The following is a 17,564-nucleotide window of genomic DNA, read 5'->3' as shown; positions in this document are numbered from 1 at the left end:
TTTTGTTCTAGTACCTTCAGAAGAAAAACAATTCAGAACCATGATAAATGTCGAGCCTAATGAAACACGTACCTTAATTGCAGGCTTCTCTTCGTTCTGTATGATAGACAATAAAGTTAGGTAAAAAAATATCGATTGAAGACATCTCTGAAAAATGGAACAAAAGCTTGGGACTTCGAAGAAGAAACAAATTTCCCTATAATTTCGAGTGAAACTGTAGAGAATAACTCGAAACTTATCCCTGCACAATGTGGCCAAGATAACTTCAATATGACTAGAAGGAGTAGGGTTATGTAGAGGGTTTTTCTTACATAAAACACCTATAGAAGCCTGCAAATGTACTGAGCACAGGAAGAGTTATTCATTGGAAATGAAGACGTTATAAATAAATTGTCGTAACCTCAGCAGGACACGGTGCCATCTACGATGCAATAACATTTTTAGAAAACTCAACCTAGTATACTGTTAACTTAAAGCACCGGGTACTAGATATTCAATTAAATTATAGCTTCAGGCATTTAAATTATTTTTTATAATGTGATTGTCCTTTTTTCCCGGGCAATTAATCCTCCTTTTGTGGAGAAGAAAATATTTTCGTGATAAAGTTAAAAAAAAAGATTAAATGTGTGAGATATTTAAGTTCGGTACTGCTGAATAACAATAAACCAATGGTTCAAGGAGGTTTTTCAAGTGTTTTTATCAAACAGTCACCCTTTTCATTCACATTCATATTGAATGGGGTAAAGATCCGCATTGCGGGGTTTTACACCATTTTGTGGGGCAAAACCCCGCAATTTTGTTTTCCCGCTAAATTGTAATTTTCTCAATTATTACTAATCAGACGTAGCTAAAATTTGGAAGGATTATAGGTAACAATCCACGCAATGACTCTAATTTGAAAAAATGGGAAAATATGCCATTTATTGACCATGGTGGTATAAAAACTGAAAATCGCGGGGCTTTACCCTCACCTACCCTAGTTTGTCATAAAACGTTTTTAAGTAAAATTTCAACAATAAACAAATATTTTGGATGTATACTATTCGTATTATGATGATTAGTATGTATGTTGGGATTATTAATCGAAATCCTTTTCATAAATTATGACTATCAAGTATTAGTGCAATTAGAAGCAATCTGAATAAGTTTAATAAACTCTTGAAAGGGGGAAAAAGAGACAGAGACATTTCTCAACTGTTTTGCTGACTTCACTCACTCTAAAATATCCTTTATAGTTTGCTTTGTTTTTGGTATGAAAATGTAGGAATATTTTGTTGAAGCAATGTCTTACTTAAAATGTGGTTTAAATGTAAAACTGACTTATACTGGAATACGCCAGGGTGTTGAATCCCCTCAGCGACCTCGTTTATTTTTCGGAAATTATTTTTTCCTCTTACAGCCAACCTCTTCCCAATTTACATTTAGCATCAGATATTTCTTACACTCGTTTGGCACACAGGTCATTGAAAACAAAAATTATGAAGTGTGCATTTTGTGACTTTATTCCTGCCAAAGTAACTGTTATTATTTAGGAAAATCATGTAACAAGGGAAATGGAAACATTTAAGATAAAAGAGCAATAGCGCATAGGAAAACAAGTACAGTGAAATCCCGTTACAACAAACACCAATACAACGAAATATCTGTTTTTGGTTTTAGAGAAATAAATTTTCAGTCCCGATCTAATTTCCATCACGTTACTTGAATTCCGTTACAACGAAATTCGGCTTACTACAAACAAAATTTGCGGTGCCTTCAAGTTCGTGGTAACGGGATTTCACTCTAACACTAAATAAAAAAACATGCAAATATGAAAAAGGGTGGTTTGGTGTAATCCATGGGGTAATGAAAACGAACTTAAATAGAGCCTTTTCATACTGCTTCAACTCTTACGAAAAGTGTATACAGTCGAACTCGCTTATAACGAATGCAAAGGGACCGCGATATTTGCTCGTTATAACCGAGTGCTCGTAAAAAGCGAGTCTGTGAAAAAAAAATTTAAACTCACTATATTTGCTTTTTTTCCTCTTTTTAATCACTCTACAGGAACAAATAAGTTGGTTACTTTGCTTCGAACTGTCTAAATGTATCTTTCTTATGTCATTGTTTTTTAATACACGTATACACACATATATAATTTTTCAATCTTTCTTTGCTTCACAAATGAAAACGAGCTGATGTTGCATCACATGACTTCCTTTTACTCCACTTTAATGTCATTTCCCTATTACTGGCCATTTTAATGTGATTCAATAGTTTATACTCTCTAAATATCACCAACAGTGGCCAAATTGAAACAGATTTAAAAAAAAAATCGCCAAATTTGTCACCAAGTTGGCGACAAAACTTGGCGACCAAAAGACTGGCGATATATCGCCAAGTGTCCGCCAAAGTGTAACACCACTTGAGTTTACATCGAAATTAACAATGATTTCCCCCCAAAAAGGAGCAAAAGACCCCTTTAGAAACACCCGAATACAACCAAAAGAGAAGGTGCACAACTAGACCCCACTAGGAGTCTACGTACCAAATTTCAACTTACCGTTCTTGAGTTTTGTGACATACATACGCATATCAGCACATACATACATACATACATACAGACGTCACGAGAAAATTCGTTGTAATTAACTAGGGAATCGTCATTATGGATATTTCGCGTGTCTATACGTTCTTAGGCACTTATCCACGTGTGGTCGGGTCGAAAAAAAACTCAATGTTCATTCGGGGGTGAGTAAAATGGAAATTAAGGTCGATTTGTGAGTGAAAATTTTTTCGCGAATACAATACTTTCTTTTTTGTAAAAGGAAGTAAAAAGCGTTGTCATCGCTTGTTCTCGGGATTTATGATTTACTGATCTATCACTCACTTTGGTCGACTTTGGAATGTTAAAGAAAATTTGCCAAAAAAAGGATAAGCTGAGCTGGAAGTCAAGAGTTTTACGTATCACAAAAATACTACTCGCTATAAGCGGGGTTTCGCTCGTTAAAAGCGAGTTATGATCCCATAGACTTAACATTGTACCAACAAAATATTTCTGATTTCCTCGCTAAATCCGGGTTCTCGTTAACTCGGGGCTCGTTATAAGCAATTTCGACTGTATTAATTACGAGAAAAATTCTAGAAGCATTTAAAAGCACAACAAAGACACGAAAGTAAATAATGCCGACAGCTTGAATACTGATTTTACGGTCTGTGGGTCTCTTCTCACACAAATTGCATAGGAAAGTTTGCTTCACTTTTCCATTAACATGCATCATGTAAGGTCAAGGGGAAAAACGAGTTCCTCGCCTCATTATTAAAGCATTATTTTTTCAAACCTTGACCAACTAGTCTTTTGCTGTTAAATCGGATTCTCTAGTTGGAAGTCTGTAGCACATTCTACTTCGGCAGGACGAAAGCAATGCAGGAAATTTCTTCATCTGGAGGTGAGTTCGTTTTCCTTTCGGATTTCTGTCAAAATGTCTGTAAAGAATAGTTCTGACACGTCTGGTAGTGATCGTGAATCACATTTTGTTTTGATATTTGATCTTACAACGATACTGATCGATGTCAAACACTAGCTGTCATGAACACGTTGCGCAATTCTTCTAGTCTCACTCGCTAAGCAAGCTTGGATGTTTTGTATTTTGAATGACATCACAAAATGTTGTAAACAATTTTAATTTCAATCTAAAATTAATACCACTGTTTTAAAATTCTATTCGCTGTTTTCAAAAAGATTTTAACACGGCCTATAAAGATTGTTAATCACAATTTACTTTAATTTTTCACTTTACAATGATATTGGTTGATGTCAAACAATAGCTGTCATGAACACATTGTGCAATTCTTCTAATCTCATTCACTAAGAAGAGCTTAAATATTTTGTATGTTTGATTGCAATCAAAAAATGCTGCAAACGGTTTTAGTTTAAATTTCAAATTAACACCCGGTGTTTTAAAATTCTAGTCGCTATTGTCAAAATGGTTATAACACGTCTGTTAATAATCATAAGTCGAAATTTGTTTTAAATTTTCAACTTTCAATGATATTGGTTGGTACCCAAGCAGTTGCTGTCATGAACACGTTGTGCAATTCTTCTAATCTCATTCGCTAAGATGAGCTTAAATGTTTTGTATATTTGATTGTAATTACAAAATCCTGCAAACGGTTTTAGTTTTAACTTCAAATCAACACCCGGAGCTGTAATTTCTAGTCGCTGTTTCAAAATGTTTTCTACGTGTCTGTTAATGGTCGTGAATCACAATTCATTTTAACTTTTCACTTTTCAATAATATTGTTTGGTACCAAACAGTAACTGTCATGAACACGTTGTGCAATTCTTCTAATCTCACTCACTAAGAAGAGCTTGAATAGTTTCTATTTTGCTTAAAATCATAAATTATAGTTAAAGATTTTAATTTTAATCACAAATGAATACAATCCAGAAGAGAACTCTAGTGGCAATTTTCATTATGGTGGCTGAAAGGATTTTATATATCTGGTAAGACCACAAATTATGTTTTGTTTTGATATTTAATCATATAATGTCATTGATTCGAGTCGAACTGTAGCTATCATGAGCACGTTGCGCAATTCCTCTCGTCTCACTCACTAAAGAAGATCCTGGACATTTTGTGTTTGGGTTGAAATAGCAAAATATTGTTAATGATTTCAATTTTAATCACAAGTCTACACCCACCGTAAAAAGAATTCTAGTCGTTATTATCACTATAGTGGCTGTTCTTGGAATGGTCTAGTAGTGATCGTGAATTGCATTTTTTTTTTTTTTAAAGTCATGAAAGATATTGGATGGTGTCAAGCAGTAACTATATTTGAACACGTTGCACAACTCGTGCAATCTTTCACTCAAGGAGAAAGCTTGCACATTTTGCATAGCGGTTAAAATCACAAAATATATTTCATTGTTTAAATTTTAATCGCAAATTAATACCTGCGGTATGAAAATTATAGTGACTACTGTCATTGCTACAAAACATCAAATTGATATTAAGAGAACTAATGCCCACACTAAAAAAAAAAACTGCAATACTTTTAGAAAACCTTTTGTAGTACTTCATAAATGTGGGAGCCCATACAATTTTCGATTAACGATACAGCTTCTTCTCAATTAATATTGAGAGCGTTACTTAAGAAGAAGCTGTATGACTGTATCGTTACTAAAAACCTGTATGGAAGAGGGAGTCCAGTTTCCTAAAGGTTTTCTAGAAGCACTGTAGTTTTTCTTTTTTTCTTTTACAGTGTAATAAGTAAACAGTGTTGCAGAAATTAAGCGGCAAAGCAGTAAAATCACGTTATTTTTAAATCAGTACAAATCACATTGTTGTAAATCACTATACCTTTTAGTTACACTTTCGTTCATTGCGCTTTCAATAACTGATGACATGTATTAAACATAGCTGGATTTGCAAAAAAATAATTGAATCGATTATTTCAAAAAGAGCACAAATCCAACTAATGAAACTTTTCCGGATTTCATAAAAATTGTTTATTTCATTCATAAATGAACTAATTTCTACCAGAATTTTTATGACTAATTTAGACGTAAGTAGGATTATTACCTCACCTTAAATTACGTTTGATTTCGTCATTGAAATTTATTTTGAAATTTTAAAATATTTGAACTTATGCCCTTTCTGAAATCATTAACCTAAAAATCTTATTTAGAGTGATAAAAATGTGAATCAAGTAAAACAGATTTATTTTTAACTGATTCGTTTAAAAATAATGTAACCAAGTGACCAAAAAAAAAAAAAAAAAAAAATATATATATATATATATATATATATATATATATATATATATATATATATATATATATATATATATATACAGTGAAACCCCTCCTAACGGACACCCCTTTAATGCGGACACCCCTCTTATGCGGACAGTTTTTAATTCCCCGGCAGAGAGACATTAAACCTAATGTATAAGGAACCTCTCTCGTACGGACACCCTCAAATACGGACACGGACACCCTTTTCGAAGTCATTTACATTGATATATCCTTTTTTGCGGACAGTATTTAAAACTTGAGAATTAAATAGCTACTCCATTGAAAGGCTTCATTTAATGCAAAGTCGACCAGCTTATACGGAGATAAAAAAAAATATTTCTTTGCAATTTTCTTTTGCATCTACTGCGTAGCAAAAAATTTTCAGCTTGACACCGAAATGCATTTTTCATTCCAAAAAACATCATCAAATCGTCAAAAATAAAAGAAAAGAAAAGAGAAAATGATTATTCTGCAAGTTTCTGTCTGTATACCCCCACCCTCCCCCGTTGCCTTGTTCCTTTTCAGATGACTAACATGCAGGCGTGTTGTGTCTAAGTGGAGCCGAGTTGACGCGCCATCTAACAAAAATATTTTATAGAGAGTAAAAGTAAAGCCAATGCAATATCATAAAGTAAACTTAAGGGTAAAAGCATTCAGTTGTTTCATCGTTCTCATTGTAATGGCTCTGAATACTCATCGTCAGCGTCGTACTCTTTCTCTTAAAGAAAAAATTGAAGTTATAGATTTCGCAGAAAAAAATAAAATTAGAATACGGAACATTGCTGAAAAGTTTGGTGTGGGACGCACACAAATTTGCTGTATATTAAAAGGAAAAGAGAAGTTTAAGAAAGAATGGTTCATAAATGGAAACCAAGAGAAGAAAAAAGATTTTCCTAAAAGTAATGCCCTTGCAGTGGATGAAATTGTGTTTAAATGGTTTGTGTCCGCAAGAAGCAAAAATATTCCGATTTCTGGCCCTATTTTACAAGAAAAGGCGGAAGAAGCAGCTACTGAAATGGGTATAGAAAATTTCAAAGCTTCCAATGGATGGTTAGATCGTTTTCGAACGAGACATGATATCGTTTTTAAAAAAATATGTGGTGAATCCATGGATGTGGATGCTGACGTTTGCGAGAAATGGTTTGAGAAAGTGCCTAGTTTGATTAAAAATTACGAGCCATGTGACATTTATAACATTGATGAGACCGGTTTGTTTTATAGAGCTCTGCCAGATAAAACCTTAACTTTACGGAAAGAAAACTGCTCTGGTGGCAAAATCTCCAAAGAACGTTTAACAGTTTTGTTGGGTGCCAGCATGGATGGTACAAAATTAAAACCAGTTGTCATCGGAAAAGCAGCCAGACCTCGGTGTTTTAAAGGACTGGATATAAAAAAATTACCTGTAGACTGGTATTCAAATAGAAGAGCGTGGATGACAACCAGTGTCATATCTGATTGGCTTGTAACTTTTGATAAGAAGTTGGGGAGAGAAAAAAGGCATATTGTTATTTTTATGGACAACGCGCCCTCCCATCCCAAAGACTTTCACTTGAAAAATATAGAAATAGTCTTCTTGCCAGCAAACACAACATCGAAATGCCAACCAATGGATGCTGGGATAATTCAAGCATTTAAAATTCAATACAGACAACTAGTTATGAAGCATTTAATCAATAAAATGGAAGAAACTAAAACAAGTAGCGAATTGTCCAAAACAATTGATGTGTTGGATGCAATCAGCTGGGTTAAGCACGCATGGAAGGAAGTTAAAAAAGAAACAATAGTAAGTTGCTTTAATCGCGTTGGATTCAAAAAAGGATCTGCCACAGAGGAAATTGACAACGAAGTTGATTGTGACAATGATGGATCCGATTTGCAGTCGTTAATGCAACAAGTAGGGTTCACAAATGTGACCGCTGAAGACTATGCTCCCATCGACGACCAAGTTTTCACTGAAGAAAGCGAAACAGAAATTGCAAGCATAGTGCGCGAAATTAACGAAGATCATACAGTTGAGGATGACGATGAAGATGAACTGTCCGTAAAAGAAGACGTTAAAACAATTAAAAATGTTAACGAAGCTTTAAGCGTATTAGATGGACTCAGGGAATTTTCAATTAAACACAACGATCCTAAAGGACTAGACTTGGTACAAGAACTTAAGATACATTTCGAAAATGAAAGACTTTCATCGATCAAAACATATCAACAGACATCAATCGAACAATTTTTTAAAAGTACAAATTAGGTATGTAATTTTTATGCGAACCTGTTATTTAAATCTCTTTGAGTGTGCAAAACTGTAATATTTGAATTTAACCTGATAAAATAATTGTTTATTATGTATATGTTGGTAAAAACTAGTAAATTAAAAAAAATCTATGCATATGAAAGAGTAGAATTCACACATATTTCATTTAAGATTTCAAAAAACATAAACAAATAACTAAAGTTAATTAAATTAAAAAAACCTCTGTAAAGCGGACACCCCTCTCTTACGGACAAAAAAGTTTGTCCCGTTAGTGTCCGTAATAGAGGGGTTTCACTGTATATATATATATATATATATACTAACAAACTGAAAAAAAAAGAATAAGTCCCCCCCCCCATGTCTATAAAACTGTTCATATTCTTCAAATACATACTACATTGAAATCTATTTCTATCCTTCGCTTGTCTAGTTTTATGGACAAAGTTCAATGTACATATTAACCAAAATTGCACTAAATAATCATCTTGATATTGGTTGTTTACTCCAACATTATGAAAGTTTTTCCTTTCTACTCAATATTGGCGAGGTGGTTCAGCTGACAAGCGCTTCTTTCCAAGCACGAAAGTATGCTCTTGAAAACCATCTATAAAATAACTTGCCTAAACCGTCCCTTGGTGTTTTATCAAATAATTAAACATTATGAAGTTGATAATTGAAAACATTTGTCATCCCATAGAATCGTTTTTCCAAAATCGGAAAGCAATAAAAAAACACGCCCACTTATATGAAAAAGGATTAACTTTTCAAAATCGGGACCAAAGGGCAATCCCCCCCGCCCCGACTCCCCTAAATAATGGCCCGGCCGCTACCGTAATAATGCTTGGGTAAAGGTGTTATTTGTTTTTACTTCATTATACCAAAAAATCTAGCTTTTCTATGATCATGCCATATGCGTCTTACTAATTCCTTCATTCGCGTTGAGAACAAAAAAGGCATAAGTCCGAGACTTGTGCCCTTTCTGCACTAAACGAAAGTTGTGGCCCCTGAATAAAGTGCTTTGTTGTCAAGAATTCACTTCCCGTTTACACTAGTCGATATTTCTACATAAAAATATGGTGAAACCACAGCTAACTCAATTTTGCAAAATATGGGACCTACGCCCTCTCTGTAATAATCGATTCAATTATGCTAAAGGCTATACAAAACACACACATTTCATTTTTTATTTCTTTTACGTGTTCTTTTCAACAGAACTAAATTTTCTCAACACATAAATTCCCTTTAAATGCAACAAAGTAATACTACAGTATTTTAATTAGTGTGTTATTATCACTGTAAGTTAAAATTTTCAACAACATCTCCAAACTGGCATAAATTTCAAAGTCTGTAAAGAAATTTCAGTACTTGCTGTGTCGTAACTACAGTTTTAAACTAAATAGATCCTTTTAAATTCTTTAGCTGAAATTTTCAAAAAAAAAAAAAAAAAACATTGTCAAACTTGCTATATTCGCTACCAGCGTTAAATTAGAGATCACTGAATTGTAAGTTTAACTTTTTACTTTATTTTAAAAACATTATCTATACTGTTTTATGCAGCGATCACTATAACATTATGCTTCTGTCCCAGTCTAGTGACAAACGGAATCGTTTGTTTACTGTAAAGTTTCCTTGGTTTATATTTCTGCTGCATAAGAGGCTGTCCATTAATGATGTCAAGCTATTTTTCAACAAATTTGACCCCTCCCCTCCTTTATCACAGAATGTCACACTTCACTTCAGCCTAACCCCTCTCCTTGTCACATGTCTCACTGTTTTTCATTAGCATATTGTTATAAAAACGTGGGATGGTACACCACCTCTTGTTACCCACTCTCCCCTTTGTACTCCCTCCTCTTGTCACGTGTCACGCTGATTTTCATTAGCATATTAAGATTAAAAGAAAGTGCAATGTTTCACTTCTTGTTATACCCGCTCCCTCCTGTTTCTCATAAACTGTTATTATTTCACAAACTCCTCCCCCCCCCCTCCCGCCTCTAAGCATGACATCATTATATCCCTCGAACAGTTTTTAGCTGAATGTATCTAAAACGACATGATTTTCTACGACATTTAACGTCTGTACTTAGGATACCGCCTTTGTTAAGAATCTTTGTTTAGCATTTGACATCCTCATATATTTCCTTTTCCTTTTGTGCGAGAGAAATATTCTCGCTGAGTGATAACGTAGTTAAAAACCTCTTGAGTTAAAATTAATTAATCAAATCAGTTCAAGTCAGTCAATTTCTTCCTCTGAATACACTACGGCCTTGATGTCGATTTTTTTTTCTTATTTCAGTAAAAAGGTTAAACATCACGCGATTATTCTTCTGCACTGGCACTAGTAGTGATTCATTGGGTTTTGCCAAAGAATTGGTAATTAGACTGTTGAAGATATTTAAAAAAATTATAACGTTTAAAATATTCTAATTTTCATTAATCTTAATTGTTGTTAAGACGCTCGTATTGATATTTTTCAACATAGAAATACATCTTTCATGTGAAAAGATTACCTTGACTAAAGGTAGAAAAGGTGTGCAAGAGGTTCTGATAAACCTCAATATTTTTAAAGTATGCATCCTGTCGGTAGTTTTTTCTCTATTTATGGGGGGTTTTTTTTTTCCATTCTTTTCAAATTTTAAGTATTTATTCCTACTAATATATATCGATTATATTTGCTAAGTTTCGGTCGCATGGCTATACTGAACCAAGCAATGTGTGCCGTAATAAAGCATGAGCGTCACTGTCTGGGGCTTCGGGGACGCGTCCCCCGCCCACCTCTCCACACACACACAATAATTCGGAAAAGGGGACAGTCCCCCTCAATAATTTTTCCCATAAAAACTTAGAAATTAGTTGACACAAGTTCGAAAAAAAAAGAAAGGGAAAGGGGGAAAACGATATAATTATCAGCTTATTATTACATTGATCTTCAATCAAAAAGTAGCTACACTGTTAAAACTACAGGTTGCGTTTGGCACCTTTCAGGGGTGAAACGCTTGTTCACCAGCGACACCCAATACGGAGCCGAAATCGCACCTCTTATTAGGGTGAAAAACGGGCACCTTTTAAAAGACAGACAGCGGCGGTGAAAAGAAGGAACCTTCAGAGAGATAAATGGCACCCTTAACTGATTTCTACAGTAGATCCTCTCCCCCCCCTCCCCCGTATTGTGTGCATTTTTGAATATTATTGTGTTTATTGTTTGTGTTTATGATATACAAAGTCTTGGTACGTTTTTCACATTGAATTGATTTTGGATTAAAATTTGTCATTTAAGGCATTTGATCACATTTCAGACTTTCCAACATAATTTAGAAGCGTACATGACTTCAATTCCTCTATCCGAGTTCTAACTCTCATAAAAACCCTTGGATTGCTCTGTAGTTTTAAATGGATATTGACATTTACTACAGCATAATACCAAAAATTAAGAATGTAGGCATCTATGGATAATTTACGGACAAATTCAAAATTTTTCAGTTATATTACAATCACGGAGAAATCAAATCGTTTCATAAATTGCAGGCGTTTTATAAACGTTCAAAATATTTTAATCAAGAGTAACATATTGATACGTATACATATATGGTTCGACATTTGAATATCTCTATTTGAACATAAGTAATCTAAAAAAGCACTTTTTTTCTTTTTTAAATAGGAACTTTTTTGACATTAAAATCAAAACAAATTTTTGGCAGCCCACATAATAAAAAAGCATTGGAAACAGAAATCAGAAAAAAAAATAATAATAAACGCGTCTAGACAATGCATTCGTTTTTTTTTTTTTTTTTTTTTTTTTTTTTTGAAATAACACCAACGAAATATTTTTACGTAATGAGTCATGGCATGAAACACACAGAGAGATTTCTTTTCCAAGCGTCTTTTTTTTTTCCTTTGGTACGTCTACGCAACTATTTTATTGAGAAGATAAAGACAATTAGTGTATCTGCTGTAGCAGTTAAGTTACATCGTTAAATTTTCATAACGGATACTTATTAATTATTTCGTATTGCTAACAATAAACATTTTGGGGAAAATTCGCGAGACCGCTGACGCGGCAAGCAAGTAACAGCATATATTAGTAGACATGATAGAAAAAGCCATACATCACTATGTTAAAACGGTTAACTATAAACAAGAAGTAGTACTCAGTTTACTTTGTTGAAACTCGACTCTGAAAACACTAAAAGCCTGTTGGAAAGCCTTAAATGTTATACCATGATTAAATGACTGTACTTACGCAAGGTTTTGAAGGTATGTCCCAGAAATGTTGAATGTTAATCCAGTTTAGTCAATTCAATGTGAAAATTTAACGTACCAACAACTACGTTGCAGCATCGTCGTCCGCCATTAAAGTGGCTGAACTGAACTTATCCCGGAGTGCACAGCGCATGTGCGAGCGAGGCACCTTTGCGGAGGAAAAGAGCCGCTATTGGCTACTGCGAGGGCTGATGGCCCTTCATTACCTTCTTTCATCCACTGAGGTGCTAAAAGATATCGGAACAATATTTCCTAGCCTCTGTGACTCTCTATGGCTGCGTCTTGGCACCCTAAGGCGGAAAATCGCACCTATCTGGCTCCTTCGGTTTTAACAGTGTACTGCCTTTTCTTATATGGTTATTCTGCTAAAAAAAATGTAAATTTACTTTATATCACTGTCCATCTGCGTTAGAGAATCCAAGAGACCACATCCCCTGTACATTTTTTTTTTCAAATATGAGTAACAATATGAAGCAAATTTTATAGATATTGACTGGAAGGATATTGACCTGGCCGGCTTACATTAAATATCAGCATGACTCTATTTAGAAATTTTAAGACAGCGAGTCAGGCGCACCAGCAGGCGCCTGAACAGTACATTCGACAAAAGTGCAGTAAAGTTGCAACCGCACACCTATTTTCTAATTGCATGTAATACAGGCTAGGGTACACATAGCAAAAGATAGCTGTCTTAATGTTAAAAGCCTCCCTGCTACACTTTAGAAATTGCTATTGATGTTAAACACCGTAACAAACAAGTTAAAGCCATATTTTAGTACAAATTTCTCTATCGTCTGTCATTTTTGGGGGACCCTTGAGCTTGGGGGCTCCTAAGCCGGCCTTCATGGGCCTATAGGTAATTCAGGCTCTGAATATCAGTGTTAAAGAAAAGTATGAAAAAGGAAAATTTTCCGTTTCGGGCAAACTTTGCCCGTTAAGTTTACACAACTTTTGGTATCATTTCGGATTGCGAATACAAGTACCTAGGAATATTTTTCATATTTCTTTATTATTTATTTATTTATTATTTACTTCTAGTGATTGAGTTTTGATACATTAACATAATAAGAGTCAATTAATAAATGTAAACATTTGAGATTATTTTGTAGGATTGGAAAAGCGTTTTTCTTTCATTTTATTAGTGGCTTAGGAAAGGGGATGTTGTCCAGGTCCAGACCCCACGCTTGAAGCTGAAAACTAATTAATAAGGTCCTACACAATATAAATTCTTATAAAATAATTCCCATAATGAAAATTAAATATTTTCTCTTCTGTTTAAAATATAGTTTTCATCATCTAATCAATTTTATGTACACTGGTGTGCAAAAATTAAGGAGACGGTTTTTTCAATATAACTTTGTACAAAAGCTTTCCAAATCAACACATTTAATACCGTAAGATCCCCAATACGTAAGGACATGTGTAATGTAAGCAACACTTACTAAACGAGAAATCAGAGGGATAAAAAGAAGCTTTATTGAAAAAGTAGCATGGAGCGCAATGCGACTGAAGGCCGAAACATCCCTGTGATGGGTGTCCAGCAAGAAACATCCGGTCTTTAGTAGGGGATATGATCTCCCCCGACTGCTAGGCAGGTTTCACAGCGTCTGCCCATGCTGAGAATGAGGGTGTCAATGAGTTTTTGAGGCATTGCTGCCCATTCGTCTTGCAGCGCCAATCGAAGCTCCCGAATCGTTACTGGTGGTAAGGTACGAGCTGCCAAGCGTCTGACTAGAAAATCCCATACATGCTCGATGGGATTGAGATCCGGAGATCGTGCCGGCCAATCCATACGTTCAATATCCTCACTCTCTAAGAGCTGTTCGGCAGCTACTGTGCGATGACATGGTGCATTGTCGTCCATGAAAAGGAACTGCGGACCCATAGCGCCTCTAAAAAGACGCACATATGGAAGAAGAATCTCGTTACAATAACGGGTCCCGTTGACTGAACCTGCGTCGAAGATGTGAAGGTCTGTACGACTACCAAGCATGATGCCTCCCCAAACGAGAACACCGCGACCTCCATACCTGTCCCTTTCAATGATGTTCGAGGGATGATTGCGGCTTCGCCGCTCTCTCCAGATGAGTATTCGATGAGAATCGCTACTCAGACTGAATCTGCTCTCATCTGTAAAGAGTACTCGTCCCCATTCATTGTCTCTCCAATTCCGGTGTTCCCGGCACCACACAGAACGCCTCCTCCGATGGGCAGGCGTTAGAGGTACATACCGTATAGGGCGTCGTGCAAACAGACCACCACCGTGCAGTCTTCTGGCCACGGTAAAACGCGATATCGGTCGTCCAGTCGCCTGTGTCGTGTGTCTAGCGATTTCTCCCGCTGTCTGCCGCCTGTTTCTTCTGGCCTGTAAGACAATATACCGGTCATCTGCGGGTGTGGTTCCTCGTGGACGACCACTACTGAATCCCCGGATAGCTGTTCCTGTAGTTTGAAATTGTCTCCGAACTCGTGAAACGATGCTGTGAGCAATTCCGAACTCTGCAGCCACACTTGTCACACTGCATCCTTCCTCCAAATTCTCAATGATTCGACCTCGGGTAAAAGCATCCAGATGTCGTCTAACAGATTGATTATTCGCCATTTCTCGCTGAGGCAGCAACTCGGTGTGATTTTAACTGCTATACGGCGTGCAATCTCTTTGCCAGAAATACTGATCTTACACCGACAACATGCTTTATGCTACTCAGACACTCCTCCATTACGTCTGCCTGCATATCTGCGCATGTGCTACCGTACATCACCTTACTTAATCTCCTGATTGGTCTTTCTGTCCGCTCTGCCTCTTCGTTCAGCTGATATGCTAATTTTTCGGCATCGTCCTTAATTTTTGCACATCAGTGTATATGTATGTCAATGTAAAATTTAAATCAAATTATGACTGCTTCTACTGTAATTTTTAAGTACTCTAGTTGAACTTCTTGAAATAAATATTCGGTAAGAAAGGATTAAAAATGTAAAGGTTGAATTCTTTCAACTTTTTTATCCTTTCTGTTCAGCGAATATTCGTAAAATCGTAAAACTTGGTTTGAATGAAAAATTGGCTCGAAGAAAAAAAAAACGAAAAAAATATATAATTCTTAGTAACATTCCACGTTTAAATGAACTCTACTTTATTGATCTAAACAACTTTTAGAATGTTTCTGTCAACCCTCCAACGGTGTGTGTGTGTGTACGCTTTTTATTTATTTAACGTTTTAAAAGTAGCGAAGTAGAGATACATTTCAAAAGTAGTTTGGTAGTAGCTACATTTAAAAAAAGGAAGCTTCAGTTGCAGTTCGCTAGAAAAAAAAAGTGTAGTTTTTTCGGCTATTACTGTACTCTCATCCAAACTAAAAATTTCTCCAAACGAAAAATTCATTGAGGATTTTGAAAAGTCACAAATGTAACTTCTAACACACGATATATGAGTTACCCTACTATCCCCCACCCCCTCTCATTCTTTCTTTTATTTTTCCTTTTGTTTTTAATGTTGGTCAGCTAATGTGGTATTTGAGGTAAGAATGAAAAATATCTAATTTAGAAACAAGTTGAACTGTAAAAAAAAAAAAAAAAAAACTTTGTATACTTTTACATGTGAAAATATTTTTATTCGTTTTAAATCAGGCAAATTGTTTAACTCCATTTCAGTCCTGTAGTATTTTAATCGACGTTGTAAAAATTTTGGGGGGAATCCTATGAGTTTAGCTTCAAAAGAAAGGTAGCAAGGAACAGAGTCATCGACATGGATGGACACTCTTTTCAGAAAAGAAGAAGTCAACTTCATTTTAGAAAGATAAAAAATAAGAATAAATAAGAAAACCTATGCAGTAGTGTTAAAAAAATTCAAAAGAAAAAAAAAGATTTTTTTTAATTCAAAAAAAAAAGTTTTTTGAAGATTTTAAAAAGAAAATACAATCTTTAAAAAAATTAGTAGTATCCGCAAATCAGTATTCCTAATATTATTTACTAGTGGTTGCCAGAATGATGTTTCAAATATTTTTAGCCAAAAAAAATCAGTTCATTATAGAAATTTACTACAAGGCTCAATTTTAAAAAAATAGATCAATAAACATGACAGCTCTCTAGAGGCCGCCAACACATTTATTTTCTTTTCTTTTTTTAAATCATAATACCAATGAAAATCTCACCTAAGAAAGTATGGAGAAAAATGCATGTATCACCGAAACATGTTTTAAATAGAAGAAAAGTTGAAACTCATGGAAAATGGACTCATGAAATAATTTATTGTAGAGTTTCCTCTAAAATATGTAGTTTTGAATACCATAGCTTTTTCCTATACAACGCACACAAATTTCAATTTTGCATACTCATCTGACATGGGCGCTAACATTTTCTGCATCTTAAAAATTCGCCGACGGAGAGCGGGTTTAGGCGTCCGAGGCCAGTGTCTTATCACTACAGAATTTTTCAGAGCGATAAAGTGACGGATTACGAATTGAATTTGATGAATTCATGTGCTAATATATAATATATAACACCGAAAAAAAAAGAACCAAAAGTGTGGTAGCAAGATTTCAGGGGTTAAATAAAACCTAATAGCTGTCTTTAAAGAAAAACAAAAAGCATTCTACTGTTTTACTAGCTAGGTACAGTACTCAAACGTTCTCCCAGTTAAGCAATCACAAGGAAGAACACTTTAGAGACTTTTCATAAACGTCACCGAAGCAAAAAAAAATTTATAGAGGAATATTTCTGGGAAGAAGTTCTAAAACCCCATGCCATCTCCTAATATCATCAAAAGTGGCCTACAAGTATGTGTTTAGGACTTGAATTTCGAAAATTTTTATGGGGAAAGCCTCTGAACTTCCTTTTTCCCTTCCTTAGTATAACTAAAGACCTTCTAAATTTGTTTTTGGAGTTCTAATACCGAAAAGTGACTGGTGAAAGTTCTTGAAACCCATCCCTTCCGTTCACATCACCAAAGATGGTCAACAATCGCGTTTTTAAACCCACGATTTCGAAAAACTTCCAGAGAAGAACCTACAAACTACCCTGCCCGCCAACAAAACTAAAGATAGTTGAAAATAGTGTTTTTAAAGAAAAATTTTCGTGGAAAACCCTCGAACATTTACAAATTAAATAGATTAAGCACAGAGCCGAACTTACCCCCACGCCCACACACCCTAGGCAGATATGAAATTTGCCCCCCCCCCCCCCCCATTCAATAGAAGAAACAAAATTTCTTTGACTCAAAAACGCAAATTAAAAAAATATATATTATTATTATTGCTGACGATTCGGCAAATTTGGTAA

The 17,564-nt window shown here is 35.1% G+C and overlaps 1 protein-coding gene across 2 annotated transcripts in view; it reads left to right on the top strand.

Moving 5' to 3' along the window:
• LOC129218547 (DNA damage-regulated autophagy modulator protein 1-like) overlaps positions 1 to 17,564 on the top strand; it is a gene marked incomplete at its 3' end in the record, with an annotated part of 71,926 nt that overhangs the window by 18,114 nt on the left and 36,248 nt on the right. The window contains 1 exon segment of one of the 2 annotated variants that reach the window (XM_054852850.1): positions 3,300 to 3,428. Coding sequence (XP_054708825.1) covers positions 3,404 to 3,428 — 25 coding nt within the window. 2 annotated transcript variants of the gene reach the window in all.

The sequence above is a fragment of the Uloborus diversus genome, chromosome 3 (assembly GCF_026930045.1).
Source record: "Uloborus diversus isolate 005 chromosome 3, Udiv.v.3.1, whole genome shotgun sequence".
NCBI classification, from domain to species: Eukaryota; Metazoa; Arthropoda; class Arachnida; order Araneae; family Uloboridae; genus Uloborus; species Uloborus diversus.
The sequence above is the reverse complement of the archived record's forward strand: the minus strand, read 5'-3'. Positions and strand labels throughout refer to the sequence as shown.